At 57.3% G+C, this 23,158-nt stretch overlaps 10 protein-coding genes across 10 annotated transcripts; 7 read left to right on the forward strand and 3 right to left on the reverse strand.

Annotated features, from left to right (window-relative positions):
- Nucleotides 1-1,893: 1,893 nt before the first annotated feature.
- ACRALDRAFT_2110302 (uncharacterized protein) lies at nt 1,894-3,660 on the forward strand (the record flags this gene model as incomplete). The annotated part of the gene is made up of 1 exon (XM_071023465.1): nt 1,894-3,660. The coding sequence occupies one exon, from the start codon at nt 1,894-1,896 to the stop codon at nt 3,658-3,660; it is 1,767 nt and encodes a 588-aa protein (XP_070872435.1).
- Nucleotides 3,661-4,956: 1,296 nt separating this feature from the next.
- Nucleotides 4,957-7,753, reverse strand: ACRALDRAFT_2021800 (uncharacterized protein; the record flags this gene model as incomplete). Its single annotated transcript, XM_071020071.1, has 5 exons — nt 4,957-7,122; nt 7,241-7,396; nt 7,469-7,538; nt 7,580-7,620; nt 7,742-7,753. The coding sequence occupies 5 exons, from the start codon at nt 7,751-7,753 to the stop codon at nt 4,957-4,959; spliced, it is 2,445 nt and encodes an 814-aa protein (XP_070872436.1).
- A 117-nt stretch (nt 7,754-7,870) lies between these two features.
- On the forward strand, nt 7,871-8,320 carry ACRALDRAFT_212518 (uncharacterized protein; the record flags this gene model as incomplete). The annotated part of the gene is made up of 4 exons (XM_071023898.1): nt 7,871-7,902; nt 7,968-7,979; nt 8,005-8,038; nt 8,117-8,320. The coding sequence occupies 4 exons, from the start codon at nt 7,871-7,873 to the stop codon at nt 8,318-8,320; spliced, it is 282 nt and encodes a 93-aa protein (XP_070872437.1).
- A 34-nt stretch (nt 8,321-8,354) lies between these two features.
- Nucleotides 8,355-10,717, forward strand: ACRALDRAFT_1065286 (uncharacterized protein). The gene is made up of 3 exons (XM_071017125.1): nt 8,355-8,684; nt 8,756-8,857; nt 8,942-10,717. The coding sequence occupies exons 2-3, from the start codon at nt 8,772-8,774 to the stop codon at nt 10,497-10,499; spliced, it is 1,644 nt and encodes a 547-aa protein (XP_070872438.1). The 5' UTR covers nt 8,355-8,684; nt 8,756-8,771; the 3' UTR covers nt 10,500-10,717.
- Nucleotides 10,718-10,954: 237 nt separating this feature from the next.
- On the forward strand, nt 10,955-12,805 carry ACRALDRAFT_1082976 (uncharacterized protein). Its single transcript, XM_071019384.1, has 2 exons — nt 10,955-11,905; nt 11,989-12,805. The coding sequence occupies exons 1-2, from the start codon at nt 11,144-11,146 to the stop codon at nt 12,265-12,267; spliced, it is 1,041 nt and encodes a 346-aa protein (XP_070872439.1). The 5' UTR covers nt 10,955-11,143; the 3' UTR covers nt 12,268-12,805.
- Nucleotides 12,806-13,472: 667 nt separating this feature from the next.
- ACRALDRAFT_1065284 (uncharacterized protein) lies at nt 13,473-15,283 on the forward strand. Its single transcript, XM_071017124.1, has 2 exons — nt 13,473-14,570; nt 14,655-15,283. Exons 1-2 carry the CDS (start codon nt 14,245-14,247, stop codon nt 14,911-14,913), a joined length of 585 nt encoding a protein of 194 aa, XP_070872440.1. The 5' UTR covers nt 13,473-14,244; the 3' UTR covers nt 14,914-15,283.
- Nucleotides 15,284-15,927: 644 nt separating this feature from the next.
- ACRALDRAFT_2111040 (uncharacterized protein) lies at nt 15,928-17,521 on the forward strand (the record flags this gene model as incomplete). The annotated part of the gene is made up of 3 exons (XM_071023506.1): nt 15,928-16,048; nt 16,313-16,363; nt 16,422-17,521. 3 exons carry the CDS (start codon nt 15,928-15,930, stop codon nt 17,519-17,521), a joined length of 1,272 nt encoding a protein of 423 aa, XP_070872441.1.
- A 293-nt stretch (nt 17,522-17,814) lies between these two features.
- ACRALDRAFT_1072091 (uncharacterized protein) lies at nt 17,815-18,922 on the reverse strand (the record flags this gene model as incomplete). The annotated part of the gene is made up of 2 exons (XM_071017934.1): nt 17,815-18,699; nt 18,779-18,922. 2 exons carry the CDS (start codon nt 18,920-18,922, stop codon nt 17,815-17,817), a joined length of 1,029 nt encoding a protein of 342 aa, XP_070872442.1.
- Nucleotides 18,923-19,499: 577 nt separating this feature from the next.
- ACRALDRAFT_2068789 (mitochondrial 54S ribosomal protein bL28m) lies at nt 19,500-19,889 on the forward strand (the record flags this gene model as incomplete). Its single annotated transcript, XM_071022127.1, has 1 exon — nt 19,500-19,889. A coding segment is annotated over one exon (390 nt), but the record flags the coding sequence as incomplete, so codon positions are not given.
- Nucleotides 19,890-20,385: 496 nt separating this feature from the next.
- ACRALDRAFT_2043840 (uncharacterized protein) lies at nt 20,386-22,970 on the reverse strand (the record flags this gene model as incomplete). The annotated part of the gene is made up of 6 exons (XM_071021383.1): nt 20,386-21,189; nt 21,274-22,171; nt 22,248-22,480; nt 22,540-22,610; nt 22,673-22,760; nt 22,923-22,970. The coding sequence occupies 6 exons, from the start codon at nt 22,968-22,970 to the stop codon at nt 20,386-20,388; spliced, it is 2,142 nt and encodes a 713-aa protein (XP_070872444.1).
- Between the last annotated feature and the right edge of the window lie 188 nt (nt 22,971-23,158).

Raw genomic sequence — 23,158 nt, forward strand, 5'->3', positions numbered from 1 at the left:
CTTGGAGATCTCCCTTGTCTTTCTGTCCTTGCCTTTTTCATGCCTAATAGTAGACTTATGTTCGCGGATTCGGATAGAACGGTACTCTGCCGTCGGGGTGATTAACCTCAAAAGGTGGCCTACTACCAAGGTCCGTCGCGTTGTGAAGAGCCTGGTATCGCTGTTGGCCTAAGAAACTGTGGAATCCACGTGTTAACCTTGTTTTTCATGGGCCTTCCTGCGATGCTCCTGACTCTGTCTGGCCAAGGAAGACCAAAATAACGGGCAGGTCGTTGCGCACATCATGGGAAATCAGGTGTTGATTGTGCATTATCCCAAACGCAATGGTGATAAGCTATTCGGCTGAAGCCCATGCCTTGGACCAATGTAGGCTCCTGCGCGAGACGATGATAAGGACGCGTTTTCATGCTTCCCGATCTCCATCTCATTCAGGATGTGTGCTGCAAACAAACGTGCGATGATGAGGAATCTGTGATATTATGCCTCTCGTTAAGAAACGGGATGCGGGTGGCATGAATTGGGAACGTGGAGACCTAGGTAGGTAGGTGGCTACAGTCTAGAGTAAAAAGGAAACCAAGACAGTGTAACAAAGATGCGAGGAATCGACGCTTCCCCTTCTTTATCTGGACCACGATAGCAAGAGAAAACAGATCCGGAGCGATCGCGTGTAAGTAAGAGAACGTCTTGGGAAGTGCATCCCTCATTTTCTTAGTCGTACTATGTAATATAGTAAAAACAGTTGTCAGTATGTAAACAACCTGCCTGTCCTGCTGCCAGGTCCCATTCCCTAGTCGAGGATCTGATCTGCATGACAAACATAAGAGTCTCGGAACCTTAGATTGTGATTTGCGCTGATTTCCCTTTTTCGAACTGGAATAAGAGACGGCTCTCCTGAGCAAAATAGGGAAGGTTGCCGAGGCCGGATTAGTCAGTATATTTGCACAACGGGATTAGCATTAATAAGCACAACATACACAACTCGCACAGACCGCTTCATGACCCACTTGCGAGAATACCATTACGTACTATGCTCATTTCGCTCCACGCTACGTAACAATCAAACAGCGGGCCGTTCGCAAGGCCCGGAAGTTTAGTGGGGCCACGGGATTATCATCTGATCTGATAAGATGCAATCACCGCCAGTCCCGTCACCCGACCCTCGCACTTCTTGACCCATCTGACCACCGACCCCTCGTTACAATCCTTTGAAGCAGTAAATCTCGTGGGAACTTGACATGTTGGCCTAGAAAAAGGCAACATATTTGATAAGTCGGTCCCGATAAGTGTCAGTGGATGCTCAGAGTCAAGGGAACTTCACTTCACTTCAGGGCCCCCTTCTCCGTCTGCTGGGAATCTCCGTTTGGCCGTTCACCCATGCCAGTCTTAATCACAGTCACCCCCTGCCGGCTCCTGCACATGATCCCAAGCCGATTTTCGGCTGGGGCCGCTTCACAAAAGTTGGCCGATTTCTTCCCTATTTTTTCCCTACCTTTTCCTCCATGAACAACCTCCCAACATCACCCTCAGAAACAGAATCCAATACCCAGTCAGTGCATCCGAATAGCCTCGTGTCCTCTCCCCGTACCCTGTAACTAAATGGAACCTCGGTTTCCACAGAATGGGCATGGCAAACTGCTGGAACCAACCAGTTTTCCGACCCGACTCTTCCCCGTTTCCTTTTCTCGAGCGCCCAGACAAATCGCTCATTCAGTTTCCTCCGCCACCCCGCCGAATGGCCCTTTCCCGTCCTCCATTCTCGCAATCAACATCGCTGGCCAGATGATATCAATACCCCCCGTTGTCATTCAAGCCACATGAAGAGGCCATCGATTTCACCGCATATTATACCCAACCGAGCACGTAACAACTTCAGTCGGTGACACACAGCCCATCATGGGCACCACCGCCCACCTCGCGCAAAACCCAGCGGAGGACACCCCCCTCCTGATCACAACGACGCCCACCCCGACCCCCTCCATCCACCAATCCAGCACCGATTCCAGTCCAGCCCACGCAGGCGTCCGCCGCACCGCCGCCGTCTCGGCACAGCTCACCCGTGCCGAACGCGCCTGGCTCTACCTAGCCATCTTCCTCGTGGGCTACACTTACGGCCTCGACAGCCAGGTCCGCTCCACCTACCAGCCCTACGCGACCTCCAGCCTCTCCCTCCACTCGTACCACTCCACCATCAACGTCCTGCGGAGCGTCGTCGCCGTCGCCTCCCAGCCCACCGCCGCCACCCTCTCCGACGCCCTCGGCCGCTTCCACGCCGTGGCCTTCTTCACCGTCCTGTACACCCTCGGCACCGCCATCGAGGCCACCGCCACCTCGGTCGAGGCCTTCTGCCTCGGCGCCGTCCTCTACCAGATCGGCTACACTGCTATCATATTGCTGCTGGAGGTCCTGGTCGCCGACGTCTCCTCTATGCGCTCCCGCGTCCTGTTTAGCTATGTCCCCGCCGTCCCCTTTATCGTCAACACCTGGATTAGCGGGAACGTCACCTCCGCCGTCCTCCGCGTCACCACCTGGCGCTGGGGCATCGGCATGTGGTGCATCATCTACCCCGTCGCCTCTATCCCCCTTCTTACCATCCTATTCTCCATAGAACGGCGCGCTAGAGGTAAACTCATCGCTGCCGACGAAAACTCCTGCCGGCCTCCCCCCTCCCGGTCCCGATGGAACTGGGCCGTCCTCCGTCGCATCGATGCCGTCGGCCTCGTCACCCTGGTCGCCGCCTTCTCCTTCACCTTGGCCCCGCTGACCGTCGCCGGCGGCAAGGTCAGCCGCTGGCAGTCCCCGGGCGTCCTCGTCCCGCTCGCCATCGGCCTCTGCTGCTTCCCGCTGTTTGTCCTGTGGGAGAGGAAAGGCGCCGAGACGCCGCTGATACCGTTCCACCTCGTGAAGGACCGCGGCGTCTGGTCCGCCCTGGCCGTTCGGAGCCTCCTCAACTTTGCCTGGAACGTCCAGGGGAATTACCTGTATACCGTCCTCGTGGTGAGTTTCGACTTTTCCATCGAGTCGGCCACGCGCATCACGTCCTTCTTTTCGTTCTTCGGCGTCGTCAGTGGCATCCTGGTCGGGTTGATCATCTACAAGATTCGGAGGCTCAAGTCCATCATCGTCGGGGGGACGTGCATCTTCATGGCGGCCCTCGGCATCCTCATCAACTTCCCCGGCGGCGCCTCCGTCCGGGAGAAGACGGGACTCGTCGCCGGCCAGGTCCTTCTGGGTCTGGCCGGCGGTCTGTTCGCCTACCCGACCCAGGCGTCCATCCAGGCCTCGGCCACCCGCGAGCACGTCGCCATCATCACCGGCCTTTACCTCTCCTTTTTCAACGTCGGTAGTGCCTTTGGCAATTGTGTCTCCGGCGCCATCTGGACGCAGACGCTGTACCCGGCGCTGGAATCCAACTTGGCCTTCCAGCCTAATGCGACCTTGGCCCAGGCCGTGTACGACTCGCCATTTTCCGTTGTGCCGGACTATCCCGTTGGCGGAGAGATTCGAGGCGCCATTATCGATAGCTATAGTCATGTCCAAAGACTCCTCTGCATTACGGCTTGTTGCCTCTGCGTGCCTATGATTTGCTTTTCACTGGCGTTGAGGAATCCGAGGTTGTCGGAGGACCAAGTACAGGAGGAGGCCGAGGAAGCCGCTAGGTGATGGGGCGCTGGACGCCACAAGTAATGATAATAGGCGTTGGGTCCACGGAGGCATGCAGTGTCGCGACACGTAGATCTGGAGAAACGAGTTGAACGACGAATGACTGGACGGCCATTTCGGTGTCACTGAACATCCCTTTGGCGACGATGGCGACGATGGCGACGATCCTTGTACAAGCTTCAGAAACCTGAGGCTGATAACGTAACATACCTTATATACTGGGGACGGTGGCGCTTTACATAGAAATCAGTCATGTTTCCCCAGCGGTCGATTCGTATATAGTTTGAGTGCAATAGATGAAAAACAGTATCAGCGGCCATGACAGTAACAGGAAGAGCAACTCTTGAGGACGACTGGGACGCATTTTAGCCTACTGGGCCGTCGTTGGGCCGCGGTATGGGGGTTACTAGCAGAAATTCTGGTCATCGTAGATCCAGAGGTCAGATGGCTGCTTTGCCTGGTTAGACGTGTCCCAAAGAGGATACTATACTGCGCTTAGTAGGTTATGCGGTGGTCGCCGGGCTGGGCCCGTCTTGCCCTTGCAGTTGGTCTTGGTTCGTTCTCGGGTGGCTCAACAGACGGGCCCTACCAGCACGTCTGCAGAAACATCGGCCATAGGTCGACCAAGCTCAAGCCGACAGGAGAAAGTACGGCGACATGGACGGGTTACAAAACGGCCACGAAGACTACGTCTGGGTCGACCCAGACACCGAGAATCGTGTGCAGCCGACACGCTCACCGGCGACAGCACGGTATACTTGACGTCGCCAGTATCGACGCCTGTAGCTCGGCATGCTTGTGGAGCAATCGGACCTCGGTATCAAGGTCGGATTACGGAGGAAGATGACTATCCGGAAGGCGTCCATGATACCAATCTTCCGGTCTTGCGGCTGTCTTGCCGCGTGGGAGACGGATCAGTTTTCATGTTGAGATGTGGTGTTCTAGCCGGTTGGAAAGTTGGGTTATTTCCCGTGTACATAAAACTGAATGTCCGCTCCTGTTCTCGATTGGGCCAGTGCAGAAAAGTTGGTAGAGCCTCGATGGTCGTTGGAAATTCAGCTCCTCTCATGGCATACATCGGTGCTCTCCTGTAAATAGAGCGACTTGGCCAAAATGTCGTGCCAGTCTTCACAGAAAAGGAGGCTAGGACAGTCAGAATATAGATGGAAGTACCAGACATGCAAGACGGAAGGCCGCGTATCAGAGTCCGGAAGGCGTGGTAGAGCCCATAGGCGAGACGCCTTGAGGAACGTATTAAGGGTGTATTAGAAGAAGTAATTACGAATAAGTGGTAGACTATTCTTGCGTAGATGGCTTTGGTATCCTGGGCACCCCAGTTTCGTCAGGATTCTCCGTCCCTCTTTGCTGCGCTGTTGAAGACTGGGGGTCAGCCGACGACTCGGGGCTGACAGAGGGCTGGGCCTCCGTCGCCGGAGAATCCGATATGATGGCGTGCGGTGGGACGTCGCCTATGGGTTGCACAGAGCTCACAGGACTGATGCGGCGGTCGTCGGTGTTGCCGGCGGACGTGGCTGGGTCGTTGGTGGGATGGAGTGCACCAGCCATCTCGGTTTGCCCGGCCTGTGGGGTGGGCATCGCAAGACCGGTCGTGTCTTCGGAGATGGGCGGGAGCACTGTTGCGGCACGACGCGAATCGTTCCGCGATGCCCTCGTGGTGCTCGCGGTAGCGGCCGGCCTGGGAGGTAGGGGTGGCGAGTCTGGAGCGTCGGGCTCCTTCGGTTCACTCAAGGTCAACGGTTTTCCGTTCTTGTCGACGAGAATGATGCCGTCAGGGTGCTTGATGATACCAGTTTCCAGCTCCTCCTTTCTGATCTTCCGGTAGCGTCGGAAGGCCCAGATGCCTATGAGGAGTCCCACGAGGAGAATAGAGCCGACAGCGGCGCCGATTCCGACGGCGACGGCGAGCCCCGTATTGTCTCTCGATCTGTCAGAATACCGATAATACCCATCGTCGTTACTATATCTGGTTCCATCCGAGTTGCCATCATCGCAGTCCTGATAGGCCCAGCACCAAGACTGTCCCACCTTGGTAGACTCGGGAATGGTGGCCGAAGAGCTGGCAAAGGGGACGATGTTCGCGCGGGTGGCGTCGGAGCCCGAGCTCCTGACGACAGGAGCCATGCCAACCTCTTCGTTGGCGAGATCGAAAACGAGGTAGGTGTCGCGCAGGAAATAGCTCCCGATGGTCCAGTGGCCATTTTCTTCGTTGTAGTAGTCCGTGTCGATGTTCTGAACGCTGAAGGCGCACATGGTCTCGCCATCGAGTTCCCAGTCATCGTCGTCATAGTAGGCAAAGTACTCGTATGAATAGATATCCTGGGGAATGACGAGATCACGCAGGTTGGCAGTGAGGATGTATCCCCCCGCGCCGCCGAGTTCGAGGGAGACACGACCGGTCAGTGAGGAGGCGCGGGCGCACGGGATAACCGCTTCGCCCCCAGAAGAATAGCCATCGAGGAGGACGCCGGCGCGGTCCCAAATAGGCTGGGCGATGGACAGGGGCAAATTGGTGATCATGGTCGTCGGGTTGATGCCGGCAAAGGGCAGATCGGAATTCAGGGACGCGTCGACAATGGGCTCGAGGGCACCGTCGTCCGAGCTAGAGCCGTTGACGGAACCAATCTTGGCGTAGAAGCCGGTGTACTGCATGGCGTACTTGTAGGCCTGGAAGCGCTGGATGTCGCCGCTGAACTTGTTCGTATCGATGGCACCCAGGAGCAAGGAACCTTCGCTGGCGTTGGCGGTGGTGGGCCAGGCGCTGAAGGCGGTCGAGTTGATGAGGCCCTCGGTTTCCAGCAGATCCAAGAAGGATGGGCCGACGGTGTTGTAGCCGAGACCCAGCACATTGACGGACAAGTACGAACTGGCTTCGTGGGCGAGACCCAGGGTAGTGTTGGCTACCTTTGCGGAGCCGATTTGGAGGGTTTCCAAAATATGATCGCCCTCGACCCACGATCCGTCCGGAAGGTACGCGTCAAGTGAATCGCGAGAGATGCGTTGAAACGAGTCAGACTCGTTGGGATCGAAGGAGCCCAGGTGACAGGACCTGACGGAAGAATACGGGCCATCGCCGCACGTGGCGATGTCCATGACCCAGGTTTCGTGGCTGTCGAAAGAAACGAGCATGGAGAGTTCTTGTGGCGGCGTGCCGACCGAGACATTGGCGACGAATTGGAACCCGTAACCAAAAGCGATGTCTTGCTCAAACCGGGTGCCTGTCTGCACCTGGCGGCGTCTCTCGGGCGAGGCATGGCCGATGTCGGTCCGTCTGGTGAAGGGTATCTCGAGAAAAGCAGAGGCACATGTTGCGAACAGGAACCAAACGGAAGCGAGGGTGAGGAGGGACGAGGGAAAACGAACGGACGCCATTGCGAATGCGAAGGCGAAGGATTGATGAAACGAGTGACGATGGTGTTGACTTGCTGGCGAGAAAACGAGCGGCTACAACAACAACTATTGCATAATGAAACCAGCAGTCAAAAGAAACAATAATAAGAACAGCCGATCCGTGGCCTCGTAGGCCTCGAAATTTGTCGGCGGTAGCTTAATAGTGAGCGACGATGAGGTTGAGTGAAGAGGAGTGCGAAGTAAGAAAGAGGAAAAAGATCATCGGGACAAGAAAAACGGGCGGGCTACCAAGACAGGGCCAACCAACGGGTTCGGTGACAGAAAGGGGCAGGTGGGTCGGAAATGTGGAGACGATAAGGCGACAGCCCTATCTGGGACTAGTCCAGCAGTACGCCTCCTACGATTGGCTTATAACCGAGTGCTATTGATATGGCCAAACCGGGTCTGGTGCCGTAGCGAAATGAGTCGCCAATATGAACGAGCTAACGGTTGGCCAGCGGAGCTTGGTCCTGTACTGTATGTTGTATGTACAGCCCACTGTACGGAACACTTCCGTACAGTGCCCAAACCACTCGGCCGAATGTCTTGAAGCTTGATATCAAAGCATTGTCAGTTGTTCCAGGAAGGGAAAGTAGCGTGCCCATTATAGGAGAATGAACATGGCATGGAATGTTTAGTATTCTTTTCAAGGAAATGGGAGAGCATATGTCACAGCTGCCAGCATTTGTGTCCTATCGCTCTATCACGGTTAATAGTCATCCTCGTCAATAAGGCGTGTGAATACCCAAGACGTCGGCCTCTTTTCTTTTGCCTAAATAACCCGATTAGGAGTGAGAATAAAATGACGAGACAAAGAAGAGAGAATTTCGACTTGTTGGGAATTATTAGAGTCGCTATTAGGCTTCCAGCCTTATAATAGACAGGACCCAGTTCTTTAGGCTGGCCGGATTGTGAGGATCATGCCTTCGTCACTAGTGTACTTCTCTGTATTTCGTACCAGGCTACTCGGGTGGTTTAACTCGTGGTTTATTAGATTCCAAACTGTCAGAACGAACGAATGACGTTATACGTTGTACGTGACGTCGAGCTCGACCACGCATTTGCCACAGCCCTTCGCAAGTGTGGCTGGTATCACATGCCAGGCGCAACCAACCTCTTAATTACCAACTTCGCCTACAAACTTCGCCTCGTCATACTATTGGCATCGACTGAGGAAACAACATCTATTGTAGGCGCTGGTGTTTCCCACCATTGTCGCCTATTTGTCCCCCATTCCGTCGCTAATTCTTGAATCTCGTCGTCAATTCTCACCCTCTGCCACATCTGGTCACAATGTCACGAACTCTCCTCCTCTGCTTCATACACGGCTTCAAGGTCAGAGGGTCGCAGTGCAAGTCTTCCTAGAATATATGCACTTTCTAACGATCTCAAAGGGAACCGATGACACATTCAAGGATTTTCCCTATGTAGGTTCCGGGCCTTTTGCTTGGGTTACTGTATCGAAAAGGAATCCTCTGACACAAGCCATTTTTGGTGTAGGAACTCAAAAGGAAGGTCGCACGTCAACTCCCAGCTCATCGCGTCGAGTCCGTCGTTTACCCAAAGTATGAGACCAAAGGAGAATTGGTAGAAGCTACCGCCAAGTTCCTGGAATGGTGAGCATCACTCTTCCTTCCGGTCCCATGATTCTCTTGCATGCTCGCTCGCTTATATCCCCTCTTTCCAGGCTAAAGGAAAAGGTTATGGATATTCGAAAGGCCAATCTGGAGAACCCCTGGCCTCCCAACGACAGACACGTTGGCGTAATCCTCGTCGCACATTCCATGGGGTAAGCTCAAGTTTCCTAGCTCACGCAGGGGCGCTCTTCCGATGCAAGTCAGTAGGGGCAAAAGTCTAACCACCCGATTCGCAGCGGCTTTGTCGCAGCAGATGCGCTCTTTCTCGCCCTCGACCAACGGGCCCAGAACCAGAGCGAGGACCAACCACTATTCCCCCTAATTCAAGGCATCCTCGCCTTCGACACGGCCTACAACGGCCTCGCCAGGTCCATGTTCGTCTACGGCGCCTTCTCCAACTACCAAAAAGTCAGCAGCGTCTTCAACGTCATGACGGCCCTGGGGGCCGCCGCGCCCGCCGGCCTGAGCGGGCTCACCGCACAGCGCGCAGTCAGCGCGGCAGGGTCGGCGGCGTCCCTGGCGAGCTCTTCGTCCTCTACAGTGCCGGGGCCATCCTCGTCGTCCCGCCGGAACTGGAGGCTGTGGCAGCTCGTGGCCGTCCGGACGGGCACCATCGGCGCCATCGCGGCGGGCGGTGTCCTGGCGTACATGAACCGCGAGGCCATCATCCGCGGCGTGAAGAGCGTCAGGAACCTCAACAGGGAGTCGGTCGTCGAAGGGTACCGCCAGGGGGTGGAGACGCTCGGTCAGGGGCTGGCGTACATCAACCGCGGCAACGTCGGGCGGTCGTTCGCCTGGCTGTCGGACCACTTCACCTTTGTCGGCACGCTCATGAAGCAGAAGGAGCTGGGCCGGCGCCTGGACCGCATGGCGGCGCTCAAGGGCGTCGGCATCCGGGACTTTTACATCTCGCTCGGCGAGAACGGGTACTGGAGCGGCGGCTACTTTGTCCCCGAGCGGACGTTCTGCGCCGTGCCCGAGGCCGAGCAGCCTGCCAACGCCCTCTTCACGCGCTGCATCATGCGTGGGTCGGCGGACGAGCTGCAGGCGCACCTCAGCATGTTCCGTCCCGATAAGAACACCGGCTACGAGAAGATGAAGGACGAGGCGGCCGAGCTGGTGGTGCAATGGTTTTCGGCTGAAGAAACCATCGTGGACGACCCCAAATTCCGCCAAGCGCCCCCCGAAGAGACGGAGGAAGATGCCGTTGTCGACAAGACCTTGTCGAAAACGTTGACCGAGCAAGGCGGTGTGGAAGCAGGAGCCCAGGCGGCAACGGAAGTAAAGCCCGCCGAGACGGGAGAGGACGATCTCCCGGACGAGTCGCCCGTCGATATTGCGGCCGCTGCATCCCTGGTGCCTCTCCCCGAGGACGGGCAGGGGGAGCTCACGACTGACACGGGCGCCGGGGAGGGTTCTGGCGAACCAACTACGGTCAACGAGAGGAAGAGGACGTACATGCAGTACCTGTTCAGTGTCGCTCAGCAAGCCGGTCAAGGGGCCAAGGACTGGTGGCCGAACAAGGTGCATGTGCCCAGTATGTCCATGCCATCCATGCCGACCAACGTGTCCATGCCGTCCATGCCGACCAACGTGTCCATGCCGTCCATGCCTAAGATGCCAACATCTGTGTCGGCATTAGGCAAGGCATCCATGCCCAGCGTAAACATCTTCAAGAAACGAGAGGCCGAGGCGGAGAGTGCAACTGGACCGGGGGAAGACGGCGGCCAGGAGGGAAAGCAACGCGAAGATGTCGGCCAGGGGATGACGGAGAAGCCCCCATCGACAGAATGAACGGCCTGACTTTTGCTGAGATTTTTTGAATGGGCAAAAGAAAATTGGATCCGAAAAATGGAAAGGAGGAATCTTTCCGACTTGACGGAACGAGTGGGACAAATCGGCGGCTGAGGCGTCACTGGTATCCACTGAACAGGGATGATGTTCATATATGTACATGTACAATGTAAATGCCGCAATAGGAATCGCGAAACGGTCTCTTGGCTTGACTGCTTATTAATCACGTCGAGTCTTCATGCCATTTTCTTTCTTTTACCTTCTTTTTCGGAGATTTCTCCTCCACGTGTTATTAATCCAACGGTCCCCGCAGCGATGAAATGGGAACATGTGCCGGCCTTAGGGAGAAGGTGCCGAAGAACATGATGTCATGGTCGTGACGACAGCGCTTTTTGTCTTTTTTGGATGGGGCCGAGACTCTGCAGCAGATTTGGGCCGAGGCATGCGACAAGTTGCAGCATGATGATGGAAATGCGGGGACCTTACTGCGTTGTCTGAATCGAGAGCCGGTATAAGATGGCCGCTTCCAGACGGTTGACATCTGCCCGCTCTTGCGTCTACTCACCTTGGCATCAAGCTCTTTTTAGTTCAACTCTGTCCAACAATACCAACTAAGAAGAAACTCAACAATAAAAAGAACAACCATGGCACCGAACAAGACTCTCGTGTTCAAAAAGATCCCCACCGGGGTGCCGGTGCCGGGCGAGCACCTGGCCGTGGAAGACCAGCCGACCGACATCGACACAGCTCCCAAGGGCGGCCTGGTGCTCGAGATCCTCTACGCCTCGTTCGACCCGTACATGCGCGGCAAGATGCGCGACCCGACCGTCAAGTCGTACGCCCCGGCCTTTGAGCTCGGCAAGGGCATGGAGAACACAGTCGTGGCGACGGTGCTGAAGAGCGACAACCCGGAGTTTGGCGAGGGCGAGACGGTGCTCGCCTTTGTGCCCATCGCGCAGTACGCGCGCGTCGAGAACGTCAAGGAGGCTATGGTGCGGAAGCTCGACAACCCGCGCGGGCTCGACCCGGCCCTCTTCCTCGGGCCCCTGGGCATGCCGGGGCTCACGGCCTGGTCGTCGCTGTACAAGATTGGCAAGCCCAAGAAGGGCGAGACCATCTTTGTCAGCTCGGCGGCCGGGGCTGTGGGGCAGGTGGTCGGGCAGGTGGCCAAGCGCGAGGGGCTGACGGTGATCGGGTCGGTCGGGTCGGATGCCAAGCTCGAGTTTATCACCAAGGAGCTGGGCTTCGACGCGGGCTTCAACTACAAGAAGGAGAGCCCGTTTGATGCGCTCAAGAGGCTGGCCCCTGACGGGATCGATATTTACTATGAGAACGTCGGCGGTGACCACCTCGAAGCCGCGCTGGAGAATATGAAGATGGACGGCCGAATTCCTATTTGCGGGATGGTAAGTTGGAAAAAAAGAGAAAGAAAAGAAAAGAAAAGAAAACTGGCAGCGCATGATCTTGTTTGCTGACACTTCTTTGATAGATCTCAGACTACAACAAACCGAGGGAGGAGCAGCGTGGAGCGAGGAACCTCATGGCGGCCATCAGGAACAACGTCACTCTGCAGGGCTTCCTCGTCTTCAATCCCGGATTTGGCCCCGACTATGCCGAGGACCACCAGAAAAAGATGCAGCAGTGGATTGCCGACGGCTCCTTCAAGGCGAAGCTGCACGTCACCGAGGGTATTGATAAGGCCGCTGAGGGATTCGTCGGGCTGTTGGAGGGCAAGAACTTTGGCAAGGCGGTTCTCAAGGTGAAATGAGCGGCGTCCACTCGGTACGAGGAATAACGATAAGTATAGATGATGTACGTACTTTGTAATGTCTGAATGATTCCCAGGTTGTTTATCACCGGACTTTTGACTGCCGACTGGCCTCCGCGGCCGGGATCTGATGATTTATATATATATACCACGTATGGCTTCCTGGAAGGACAACGCACATTCTGGTCATATACAGAGTAGAGGAGAAACGGGACAGCCGGTGTTGGCCCTTGGGTAGCTGCCTCGAAAAGGGTAGTAGGTATGCATGGTGTGTGCTGTCCTGAGTCTGCCAATGGCTTCTCTGCGATCACTCGGATCTTTTGTAGATTCTTGGTCCTCACGTTCCACCAGCTGACTTGGCAATGGACGGTGGAAGGGAGAAGTTTACAACGAGGCTATTCTCTAAAGTACCTAGGTACTCATGACGAGTGCACATGGTGAGAGGACCGGGGCGAGTACCTGCCCAAAGCCAGAGCACGTGGGCTTTTATATGTACGTTGTAAGTAAGGTACGGGAGTCGTTACCCTCCGTACATGTCGAGGTAGTACCTGCCTAACAGCGCAATACCCCTCACCTCCCCTCATACCATCGCAGTCCTTTACCATCCCTTAAGAGCTGGCAAATGAGACACGGCAGGGTGAGCTTCCTTTTCGAGAATCTCCTCCGCGCTTCATGCACCAGCGGTCACCATCAAGGTCTCGCCTCGCCAAGATGTGTGTGTGTGTTCAGGTGCCGCCCCACTGCCAAATCAAGCCATCAGCAGCCACCAGCAGCCAAAGGCAGCCAAAGCAAGCCGCCGGACCAAGTGGAGAGGACCAGACAAGGCGATCGACGGCAGTTTGCACCTCCACTCTCGATCGGCCCCGTTGCGGGTGACGCACTCCTACTGGTCGGCAAAAGCTTCGAAGCTTGATTCTGCTGGAGTGCTCTGCCGATCGCGTGCCCACATGGGGAAAGGAAGCGCGCTGGATCGTGAAGTCGAATCACATGCCCACGCCTACCATACAACGTACCGATTGGAATCGGTATCTACAGAGTCGTATGGAGAAGAGACTGGATAAGATGGGCAAGGTAGAGTGGGGGGGGAAACAGCCTACAGGGCAACTACACTAATGTCGTGGCAGCCAACTTGCCTAGCATAAGCTTCACTGATCTCTGGATTCGCCGGCTCACCCTCAATTCTTTGTGGCTCACGCGAGTCTCACTTTTCATACCTCCAAAAGACGGCTATTTCTTACGCATACCGTTCCTGTCAGACACGTCGCTCACCATGGCTAAGACACCCATCCAGCCCGCGAGTTCAAACTACCCTCCATCCAGCCTCGAAATAACCGTCCGTTCGCCTCTCCGCCGCCTTGGCGCGGGCCTCGGGTCCCAAACTTGCGGTGTCTGACCCGTGCTGTGCATGCCATACGTTGTATTAAGCTGCCCCTGATTTCGAACCGTCCAATGCTGGCGCCGGATCGGCCTAACGTGGTCGTGGGGTAGGACCGATACCACCCAGAGGCCCGGTCACCTTCTCAAAGAGATTCCATAAAACTGCCGTTTTCAGTATAGCTCCCCAATGCCGGCGGGGAAATCGAGAAGCTGGCCTGCAGGAACATGGATCCCGGCACTTGCTTACTTGGGCAGGTGGGAGTCGTGGGACGGCCCTCGTTGACATGGCGGGTCGGAGAGAGCAAGACAAGATGGTCGATCACAGGAAATGCACTCTTGTCTTGGATCGTCTCCGTAACCCTCTCCCTCCATGCACCGCTCCGACTTGGTCGCGGGGGAAGATTATGGATTGTAGAGGCAGCGGGACAACTACGATGGAGTATAAAGACCGACGATCCTCTCCATGATCATTGCCCGTCTTCTTCTCCCTCAGCCCCAGCCAACCCAACAGTCGTCCCTCTAGCCACATCTGATCCTCTCCCTCTCTTCCTTTCTTTCTTGTTTGTTTCCCAAAACAAATTCCCTGCCACATCAGCCACCATGAAGATCACCGCTACCGCCATCGCCCTCGCCCTCCTCCCGGCCACGCTGGCGTCGCCCGTGGAGAAGCGCCAGAGCGCCACCGCCATTGTCGACAGCTACATGTTCAGCATCAGCCTCCCCAGCTTCTCCACGCACCGCCACAACAGGAACCCTTCGTACCTGATCTGGACCACCGACGGCTGCACCTCGTCGCCCGACAACCCCTTCGGCTTCCCCTTCATCCCGGCCTGCCACCGCCACGACTTTGGCTACCACAACTTCCGCGCCCAGTCCCGCTTCACCTCGAACAACAAGCTGCGCATCGACAACAAGTTCCGCGATGAGTAGGTTTCCTCTTTCTGTCATGAAACGATGGTGCTTTCGCTAGATAGCCACTGCATTGGGTGAAGCAACTAACACCCCCCCAGCCTCTACTACCAGTGCAACACCAACGGCCACGGCGCCGTCTGCAGGGCCCTCGCCGACGTCTACTACGCGGCCGTCCGCGCCTTCGGTGGCAGTGATGCCAACAGGGCCGCTGCCGACGGCCGCCTGAAGGTCCCCGTCGACGACCAGACCCAGGAGGAGCACGATGCCCTCGTTGCCATTTACGAGGAGAAGGTCGCCGCCTACGAGGCTGCCGTCAAGGAGGCCGAGGCCAAGGGCGAGCTCCCCCTCTTTGCGTAGAGGTTTCTGGGAATACACGAGAAGAACAAATAACCAAACGAACTGAAATGACATGAGGGACCGTGGGGATCGATTCAGGTGCTGGCTGGACAGGACAGGACTGGGTCGACACCACGACAGACGACATTTTCGGATGCGTGCGCGCTACTGATGGGATGATATTGCGCAATACTACAAATTCATGAGCGAGCAAAGTTGTGTGTTGGAATTTTGGATGGACTTACGTCATCTACAGTATATAGGCCCATGACATGACCTTTTGTATATAAACCAAAGTCATGGAAAATGCCGTCAACTTACACCGGACTGTTGCACTTGTGATTGAGTCTCGACGACTTTGTGTGATTGAGTTGGCTCTGTTCCTCGTCTCGAACAACCACCGGCGTAAAGTTGGCTCATCAGTTTACCCGTCTTACGAAGTACGAAGCACATTGCGACTTGGCCGAGTTCCGATTTTCGCACCTAGAATCGACCGACCACATGCGTGTCCCAAGTCCCAGTGTCCGCGCAACGGAACACTCAAGACCCACATCACATGGGGAAATTCGAAGCGGACCAATCACAGACCACAATTCATCCCAGCTCCACCTGCCGTGAAGCCGCGACCCCGGACAACATCCCACGTACTCCAGGTGTCCACACTTTTTAGTCACTTCCACAGTGCACGTTCACTGGCTAACCCCCACCGCCATACTGATTTGCCTACAAAACGACACCGCATTGGTACCCCCAACATGCACTGTGGACTTTGACATTTAGCCTATTTGCTGTCCAGGTACCGCTTGATTAGTAGCAGACCGACCTCCGTTGTACGACTCGTACGTACAGGGACCGGAAAAAAAAGAACTGACAAGTTGCAACAAACACTGAGAAAAGTGTCACCGCATCTGTCTTTTTTCTTCCTCTTTTCTTCTCCCACACTCTCTTCTTCCCAATCTAACCTCCTTTGCTCTCCACCTCCTTCACTCCCACCTTCACCTGTCGTCCATCGTCCACCGTCCACCAAGAAACACAATGCAGGCTATGCTGAGCACTGCTATTCGGCGGACTGCTGTCCGCCGCTCGGCTGCCCTGCCGTTCAATGCGCTGCGGGCTGGCTCGACCTTTGCCAATGTTCCCCAGGGCCCTCCTGTGAGTTTATCCATCGCTGGATTCTCCTTGGAAAGAAAAAAGAAGAAAAACATGAAAAGAAATGGGAGCAATCATGTCTAATAATCAACTACTAACGTTTGTCTCATAGGATGTGAGTTGATCGAATACCTCTGGCCTCAATTCGAGTGCAGTGTCCTGGATCATAATGCTGACAAGAACCTCTCCTCCCTTCCCTCAGGCCATTCTTGGTAGGTTGTCTCTACTACTCTACTGATCCTGCTCATTGTTCCTGACTGACTCCCTCCAGGTATCACCGAAGCTTTCAAGGCCGACAAGTTTGAGCAAAAGATCAACCTTGGTACGACACGATTTCCTCTCTTCGTCCCTCTGGCTACCAGCTGACGATCAATCCCCAGGCGTCGGTGCCTATCGTGACGACAAGGGCAAGCCCTACGTCCTCCCCTCCGTCCGCGCGGCCGAGCAGACCATCGTGCAGGAAAAGCTGAACAAGGAGTACGCCGGCATCACCGGTGTCCCCGAGTTCACCAAGGCGGCCGCCGTGCTCGCCTACGGCGCCGACTCGCCCGCCCTCCCGCGTCTCGCCATCACCCAGTCCATCTCCGGCACGGGCGCGCTCCGCATCGGCGCCGCCTTCCTCCAGCGCTTCTTCCCCGGCGAGAAGAAGATCTACATCCCCACGCCCTCGTGGGCCAACCACAACGCCGTCTTCAGCGACGCCGGCCTCCAGGTCGAAAAGTACCGCTACTACAACCGCGACACCATCGGGCTCGACTTTGAGGGCATGATCGCCGACATCAAGGCCGCGCCCCGGGGCTCCGCCTTCCTCTTCCACGCCTGCGCCCACAACCCCACCGGCGTCGACCCCACGCCGGAGCAGTGGCGCGAGATTTCGGCGGCCGTCAAGGAGGCCGGCCACTTCTCCTTCTTCGACATGGCCTACCAGGGCTTCGCCTCGGGCGACATCCACAAGGACGCCTTTGCGCTCCGCCACTTTGTCGCCGAGGGCCACGACCTCTGCCTGGCCCAGTCGTTCGCCAAGAACATGGGCCTCTACGGCGAGCGCGTCGGCGCCTTTAGCGTCGTCGCCTCGTCGCCCGAGGAGCGCGCCCGCATCGACTCGCAGATCAAGATCCTCGTCCGCCCCATGTACTCCAACCCGCCCGTCCACGGCGCCCGCATCGCCGCCGAGATCCTCAACACCCCGGCCCTCTACGACCAGTGGCTCGCCGAGGTCAAGGGCATGGCCGACCGCATCATCACCATGCGCGCCCTCCTCAAGCAGAACCTCGAGAACCTCGGCTCCTCCCACGACTGGTCCCACATCACCAGCCAGATCGGCATGTTCGCCTACACCGGCCTTTCGGCCGAGCAGATGGACAAGCTGGCCAAGGAGTTTAGCGTTTATGCCACCCGCGACGGCCGCATCTCCGTCTCCGGCATCACTTCGGACAATGTCGGTCGTCTGGCCGAGGCCATCTACAAGGTCAAGGGTTAAGCGGTTTTCTTGTCTTTTTTATGAGGGCTGGGAAGTTAAATGGGAAGGTAAAACCTAAAGTGTTGAGAGTGTTAAAACATGGGCGTCGTAAGTCATGATACCATGGATGCAAATTTTGTAGCCTGCGAGTCTTTTAGAAAATAATGGAACATTCTGAAGAGAGAGTGGACAAAGGGAAAGAAGATGAAAAGACCCCTAGAAAGGACCTACAAGCTTCCCTTTCTCTCTTGGTTGTATGACAACATTAGAATATTTGTCGATAATCCGTCCCACAATGGACAACGACCGTGAAATCAAGCCCTCTCCAGCCTCTCCAAATCCCTTCTCACCTCCTCGATCTCCCTTTCCATCTCCCTCTTCGCCCTAGCCATCTCCCTCATCCGGCTTTCCTTCCCCCCCGCCCCGTCCACGCCAACCCCATACCTCTCCAACTCCCTCTCCAGACCCCTGATACTCTCCTCCATCCGCAGGGTAGCGTCTCTCAAATGCGCATTGTAGTTCTGCAGCGCCCGCACGGCCTCGGGGGGATACACGTCAGCATGGACGTCGCACTCTGCCATGCGCGCCTCCAGCTCCGCCTTCCTCGCCTCAGCCGCCACCTCAGCGGCCCTCAGCTCGACGCTGCGCGCCATGACGCCGTGTTTCCCCTCCAGCGAGCGGATCAGCAGGGCCATGGCCTCGGCGTATTTCCGCAGCAGCGCCGCGACGTCGCGGGTCAGCGCGAGGCGTTCCTTGACGAGCGCCTCGCGGGAGGTTTCTAGCGCCTTCACGCGGTCGGCGACGTCCTGGGCAAGACGCGGGATGGTGCGGTGCAGGAAGCTCGGGTTGGTGGCGGGGTGGGCGACGCGGGCGAGCGAGATGGCCGAGTCGCGCAGCGAGGAGGCGATGATGGGCGCGAGCTGCGGGAGGAGGGTGTCGAGGTCGGAGAGCGGCGGGGTGGAGAGTAGGGCGGCTGTTTCTTCGCTGCTTAGGGGCGGGGATGACGGGTCGAGGAGCGGCGGGAGGAGGAGGAGGAGATCTAGTAGCGGTTCGGGGAGGTCGGCTTGTTGTTGTCGGGGTTTTGGACGTTGCTGTCCTATGGTCCCGCGGGTTGTTTGGGGTTCGGGGGGTGTTGCTGTTGCGATGGCATGGGCGAGGAGATGATGTTTTGCGTGGTTTAGGCGGTGAGTTCTCAGCTCCTTTAGACGGGAGACGTCAGCATATTACGTGGTAGAGAGACCAGGAGTATCGTAGCTAATCGTCTAGGATGTGACTTACCTCGCGAACAGCTTCGCGTTCCTTCTGGAGAGCGTCATTCTTCGTCGACCCGTCTGGGTTGAGGATGGAGGTGGTGAGGGTGTGGTAGAGGGATGCGAATTGGGGGTTATTCTGCAGAACGGACTCGTCTACTGGGGGAAGCATGTTGAGAAGCAGGGCGTTGATCGGCTAGACGAACGATTTGTGGGAGAACAGAATAGTTTGGAATTGGTCGGGCCAAGCTTGGATCTTCATTGATTGTCTACCTAATCCAGGCCCAAGGGGTTCAGCTTCGGTCGAAATGTTATCGCGAAAGGCACACGGTGTCACATGACCGTTTTAAGTGGGTCTACGGAACTACCCTTTTCCGAGATCCGATCAACACCGAAAATCTGCATGTGGGCAGAACCACGATACAATTTCATCCAGAGCACAACTCCAAGGCTCAGCGTCACAACAACACAGCCAATTCGTCCACTCGCAATCGAACGTCGCAATCGGAGGACAGCCAACCCTCTACCCGATGCACCCATAACAACGACGCCCTTAACCGTTCACAATGCGGCACCTCACCCCCCATAGGGGCACCGCCGCCTCCCTCCGCACCCTCACATCAACCCTGACAAGACTCTCCGTCTCGTCACAACAACAACAACAACGCATCCAAGCACCATCCCCCACCCGACGCCCCTTCTCCACGACAACGCCCACCCAAACCAAAACAATCGCGCTCCACCAAATCCCCAAGGACCCCGTCCCGCCCTACCCCTACGGCGAGCGGCGCCTCTACAAGCAATCCAACAACGGCCTCTACGGCACCGCGACCATCCGGACCGGCCACAACATCTCGTCCGACCACAAAGTCAAGAGCCTGCGGACGTGGCGCCCCAACATCCACCGCAAGCGCCTCTGGTCCGACGCCCTGGGCGCCTGGGTCCGCACCCGGCTCTCCCTGCGCGTCCTCCGCACCATCCGCCGCGAGGGCGGCATCGACGCCTACGTGCTCAAGTCCAAGGCCGCCCGCGTCCGCGAGCTCGGCCCCGGCGGCTGGCGTCTCCGCTGGCTCGTCATGCAGACCGCCTCGGTCCGCGCCCGCTTCAACGAGGACCGCGCTCGCCTCGGCCTGCCCCCCTTGCCCGGCTCGCCCGCCGATAACGAGGACCTGGTCAAGGTCATGATGGACTATGCCACGCCGGGCCCGCTCAGCGCTGCGAGCAGGGAGATTCTGGTCCGCCGGTCGGCGCAGGTCAAGGCTATGGAGGAGGCGGCGGCCGAGGCGGCCGAGGTGGAGTTTGCTTTGGGAGAGGAGGCCGAGGTCCCTGAGGCGTTGCTCGCCGACGATCTTGCGGATGAGGCTGTCCTGCGGGATGCGGAGGAACAGGCCAAGAAGCCGTAGACTGGCTGCACGTCTTGTTTTGCCTGCTATGTATGTGTATCATATGTATAAGAAGTTGTTGTATTACCACGATAGGTACACTTCACGAGCACCGATGTCGTTTTCATTCAAAGGGTTGTTGTATATTTCCCCCAGGTACCGAATAACCCCAATGTACGCCTGAATATCTGAAGTAGATGGTATTATACCCGCGTATCTTCTACGTGAAGCTTCCCTTTCTTCCCATCCCTGCTCAGAACCGCAAATCCCACCCAATCTGAGGACCCAACTTGGGCAGCTCGTCGGCAACACTCTGCACATCCTTGTCTCCACGGCCGCTCAGGCAAATGACAATGTCCTTCCCCTTGGGCATGGTCTTGGCCAGCTCCAGAGCACCGTAGATACCGTGGGCGCTCTCGAGGGCGGGGATGATGCCCTCCAGCTGGCTCAGGAGGCGGAACCCGATGAAGGCCTGGGCATCGGTGGCGACGACAAACTCGGCGCGGTTGCTGTCCTTCCACGCGCTCAGCTCGGGGCCGACGCCCGGGTAGTCGAGGCCGGCCGACACGGAGTGGGTGTCGGAGATTTGGCCGTGCTCGTCCTGGAGCACGTAGGTGCGCACGCCGTGCAGCACGCCCTTGGTCCCGCCGGACAGGGTGGCGCTGTGGCGCGGGGTGTCGACGCCGTCGCCGCCGGCCTCGACGCCGAGCAGCTTGACGGACGGGTCGTCGGCGAAGGGGTAGAACATGCCGGTGGCGTTGCTGCCGCCTCCGACGCAGGCCACGACGGCGTCGGGCAGCTTCCCCCGCTTCTCGAGCATCTGCTCCTTGGTCTCCCGGCCGATGACCGACTGGAAGGTCCGCACGATGGTCGGGAACGGGTGCGGGCCGATGGCCGACCCGATGATGTAGTGTGTGGTGTCGAGGTTGACCACCCATGCGCGCAGGGCCTCGTTGACGGCGTCGCGCAGTGTCCGGCTGCCGGCCTCGACGGCCACCACCTTGGCGCCGAGAAGCTTCATCCGGAACACATTGAGTGCTTGGCGGCGGACGTCCTCCTATAGTTCTGTCAGTATTTTTTCTATTTCTTTTTGTTTTCGTTCGTTTTCTTTTGTTTTTTCCCCCGATGTATAGTCACTTACAGCACCCATGTATACAGTACACTCCATGCCAAACTTGGCACAGACGGTAGCGGTGGCGACGCCGTGCTGACCGGCACCCGTCTCGGCAATGATCTTGGTCTTGCCCAGGCGCTTCGCCAGCAGGAGCTGGCCGAGGGCGTTGTTGATCTTGTGCGATCCGGTGTGGTTCAGGTCCTCGCGCTTGAGCCAGATGTTGGCGCCGCCGGCGTGCTCGGTCAGCCGCTCCGCCAGGTGCAGGTGGCCCGGGCGGCCCATGTAGTCGTAGTAGGAGCGGTACTCGTCCCAGAAGGACGGGTCGTCCTTGATCTGGTTGAAGCCCTCCTCCAGCTCGGACAGGCAGTCCATCAGGCTCTCGGGGACGTACTGGCCGCCAAACTCGCCGAAGCGCTCGGGGATCTTGCCGTGCATGGCGGCGAGCTGGGCCACGAGGTCGTCGTCCTGCTCGGCGGTGATGACGTCGCTGACGGTGGCGCTGCCCTCGGGTTCGGTGGCGCCGGCCACGGCTTCCACGATGCCGACCTCCCTGGTGGTGCCGTCGGTGGCGTCGTCCCGGCCGCAGAGGTAGGCGCAGTACTGCTCAATGTCGTGGAGGCGGGTCTCGTCGGTGGCCTTTTGTAGGGTGGTGATGATCTGGCTGCCCACGACGACGCCGTCGGCCAGGGCGCCCACGCTCTGGAAGTGCTCCCGCGTGCTCACGCCGAAGCCGACGGCGGCCGGCTTGTCGCCGCTGTACTTCTTCACGCGGTCGATCAGGCTGGGGAGGGCGGCGTTTAGGGTGCCGAGCGCGCCGGTGACGCCTTGGCGGGAGACGACGTAGATGAAGGAATCGGCTAGCTTGCAGAGAATCTTCATGCGGGCGTCGGATGTTGCAGGGGCGATCAGGGGGACGTAAGAAAGACTGAAAAGTGGAGGAAGTAAAATCAGCTTCAAATGGACGGAGATGTAGGGGTAGATGGTGGACAACGCAATCTTACCCTCCCTTGGTGCAGAGCTTGCGGAAAGAGATGGCCTCCTCTGGGGGCAGATCAACAACGATGAAGCCGTTGAGTCCAGAGTCCTTGCAGTCCTCCAGGAGCCTTTCCTCGCCGTATCTCAGGAGCGGGTTATAGTAACCCATGAGCAAGACGGGAACCTTCAGGCCCCGACTCCTCGCATCCTTGATCATCTTGAGCGTCGACTGAATTGTTACGCCATTTTTTAATGCCACCTGCCAGCCAGCCTGTAAGTCGAAGTCTCTTGGAGCCATTGACGGGGGGATCAACTTACCGAGTTGGATGTCTGAATAGTCGGACCGTCGGCAATGGGATCGGTGAAAGGAGCGCCAACCTCGATAACATCTGTAGGCACCAAGGACGGTCAGATTATTGACCTTCTTCTATCCAGGCAAAGGGAAACTTGCCTGCTCCGCCCTTCTCCAGCGCAAGGAGAATACTGGGAGTCTCCTCCGGGGTGGGATAGCCGGCTGTGACGTACGTGACGAGCGCAGACTAGAACGATATCAATGATTTGGTTAGCCTGGTTCCGATCCAAGTGTCCTCCCTTGCGCCAGCCTCTCGCAAGAGCATCATCAGAAAGAATGCAAGACTATTGCCTCGTTCCTCTGCCCGGAAATCCAAAGGAGGGGCAAAAAAAGAAAAAGAAAAACTCACCCGGTTTTGCGCCTTGCAACGCTGAAACGCTTGCCGAATAGCCTCCATATTGCCTCTATGAACCTCGACAAGAGCAAAAAGAGATCAATTGAGTTGTAAATGGGGGTTTCTCCACCTTGACTGGGCAGGGAATCGGGTTGCTTTTAAGGAGTCGAAGCAGTGAAAAGGGAAGCGGCGGTGCTTTTCCAGAGTGGCGCGGGGCAGGAGGGGCGATAAAGCTCCGATGGCCAGAGTCG

Source organism: Sodiomyces alcalophilus, assembly GCF_042370955.1.
Source record: "Sodiomyces alcalophilus JCM 7366 unplaced genomic scaffold ACRALscaffold_7, whole genome shotgun sequence".
NCBI classification, from domain to species: domain Eukaryota; kingdom Fungi; phylum Ascomycota; class Sordariomycetes; order Glomerellales; family Plectosphaerellaceae; genus Sodiomyces; species Sodiomyces alcalophilus.

Bases quoted from the DNA above. Each gene is read 5' to 3' on its own strand.
- ACRALDRAFT_1065286 (XM_071017125.1), top strand. From the start codon at position 8,772: ATGGATATTCGAAAGGCCAATCTGGAGAACCCCTGGCCTCCCAACGAC. The intron at 8,858-8,941 runs GTAAGCTCAAGT...CCCGATTCGCAG, and splicing joins CTCGTCGCACATTCCATGGG to CGGCTTTGTCGCAGCAGATG.
- ACRALDRAFT_1082976 (XM_071019384.1), top strand. From the start codon at position 11,144: ATGGCACCGAACAAGACTCTCGTGTTCAAAAAGATCCCCACCGGGGTG. The intron at 11,906-11,988 runs GTAAGTTGGAAA...CTTCTTTGATAG, and splicing joins GAATTCCTATTTGCGGGATG to ATCTCAGACTACAACAAACC.
- ACRALDRAFT_1065284 (XM_071017124.1), top strand. From the start codon at position 14,245: ATGAAGATCACCGCTACCGCCATCGCCCTCGCCCTCCTCCCGGCCACG. The intron at 14,571-14,654 runs GTAGGTTTCCTC...ACACCCCCCCAG, and splicing joins GACAACAAGTTCCGCGATGA to CCTCTACTACCAGTGCAACA.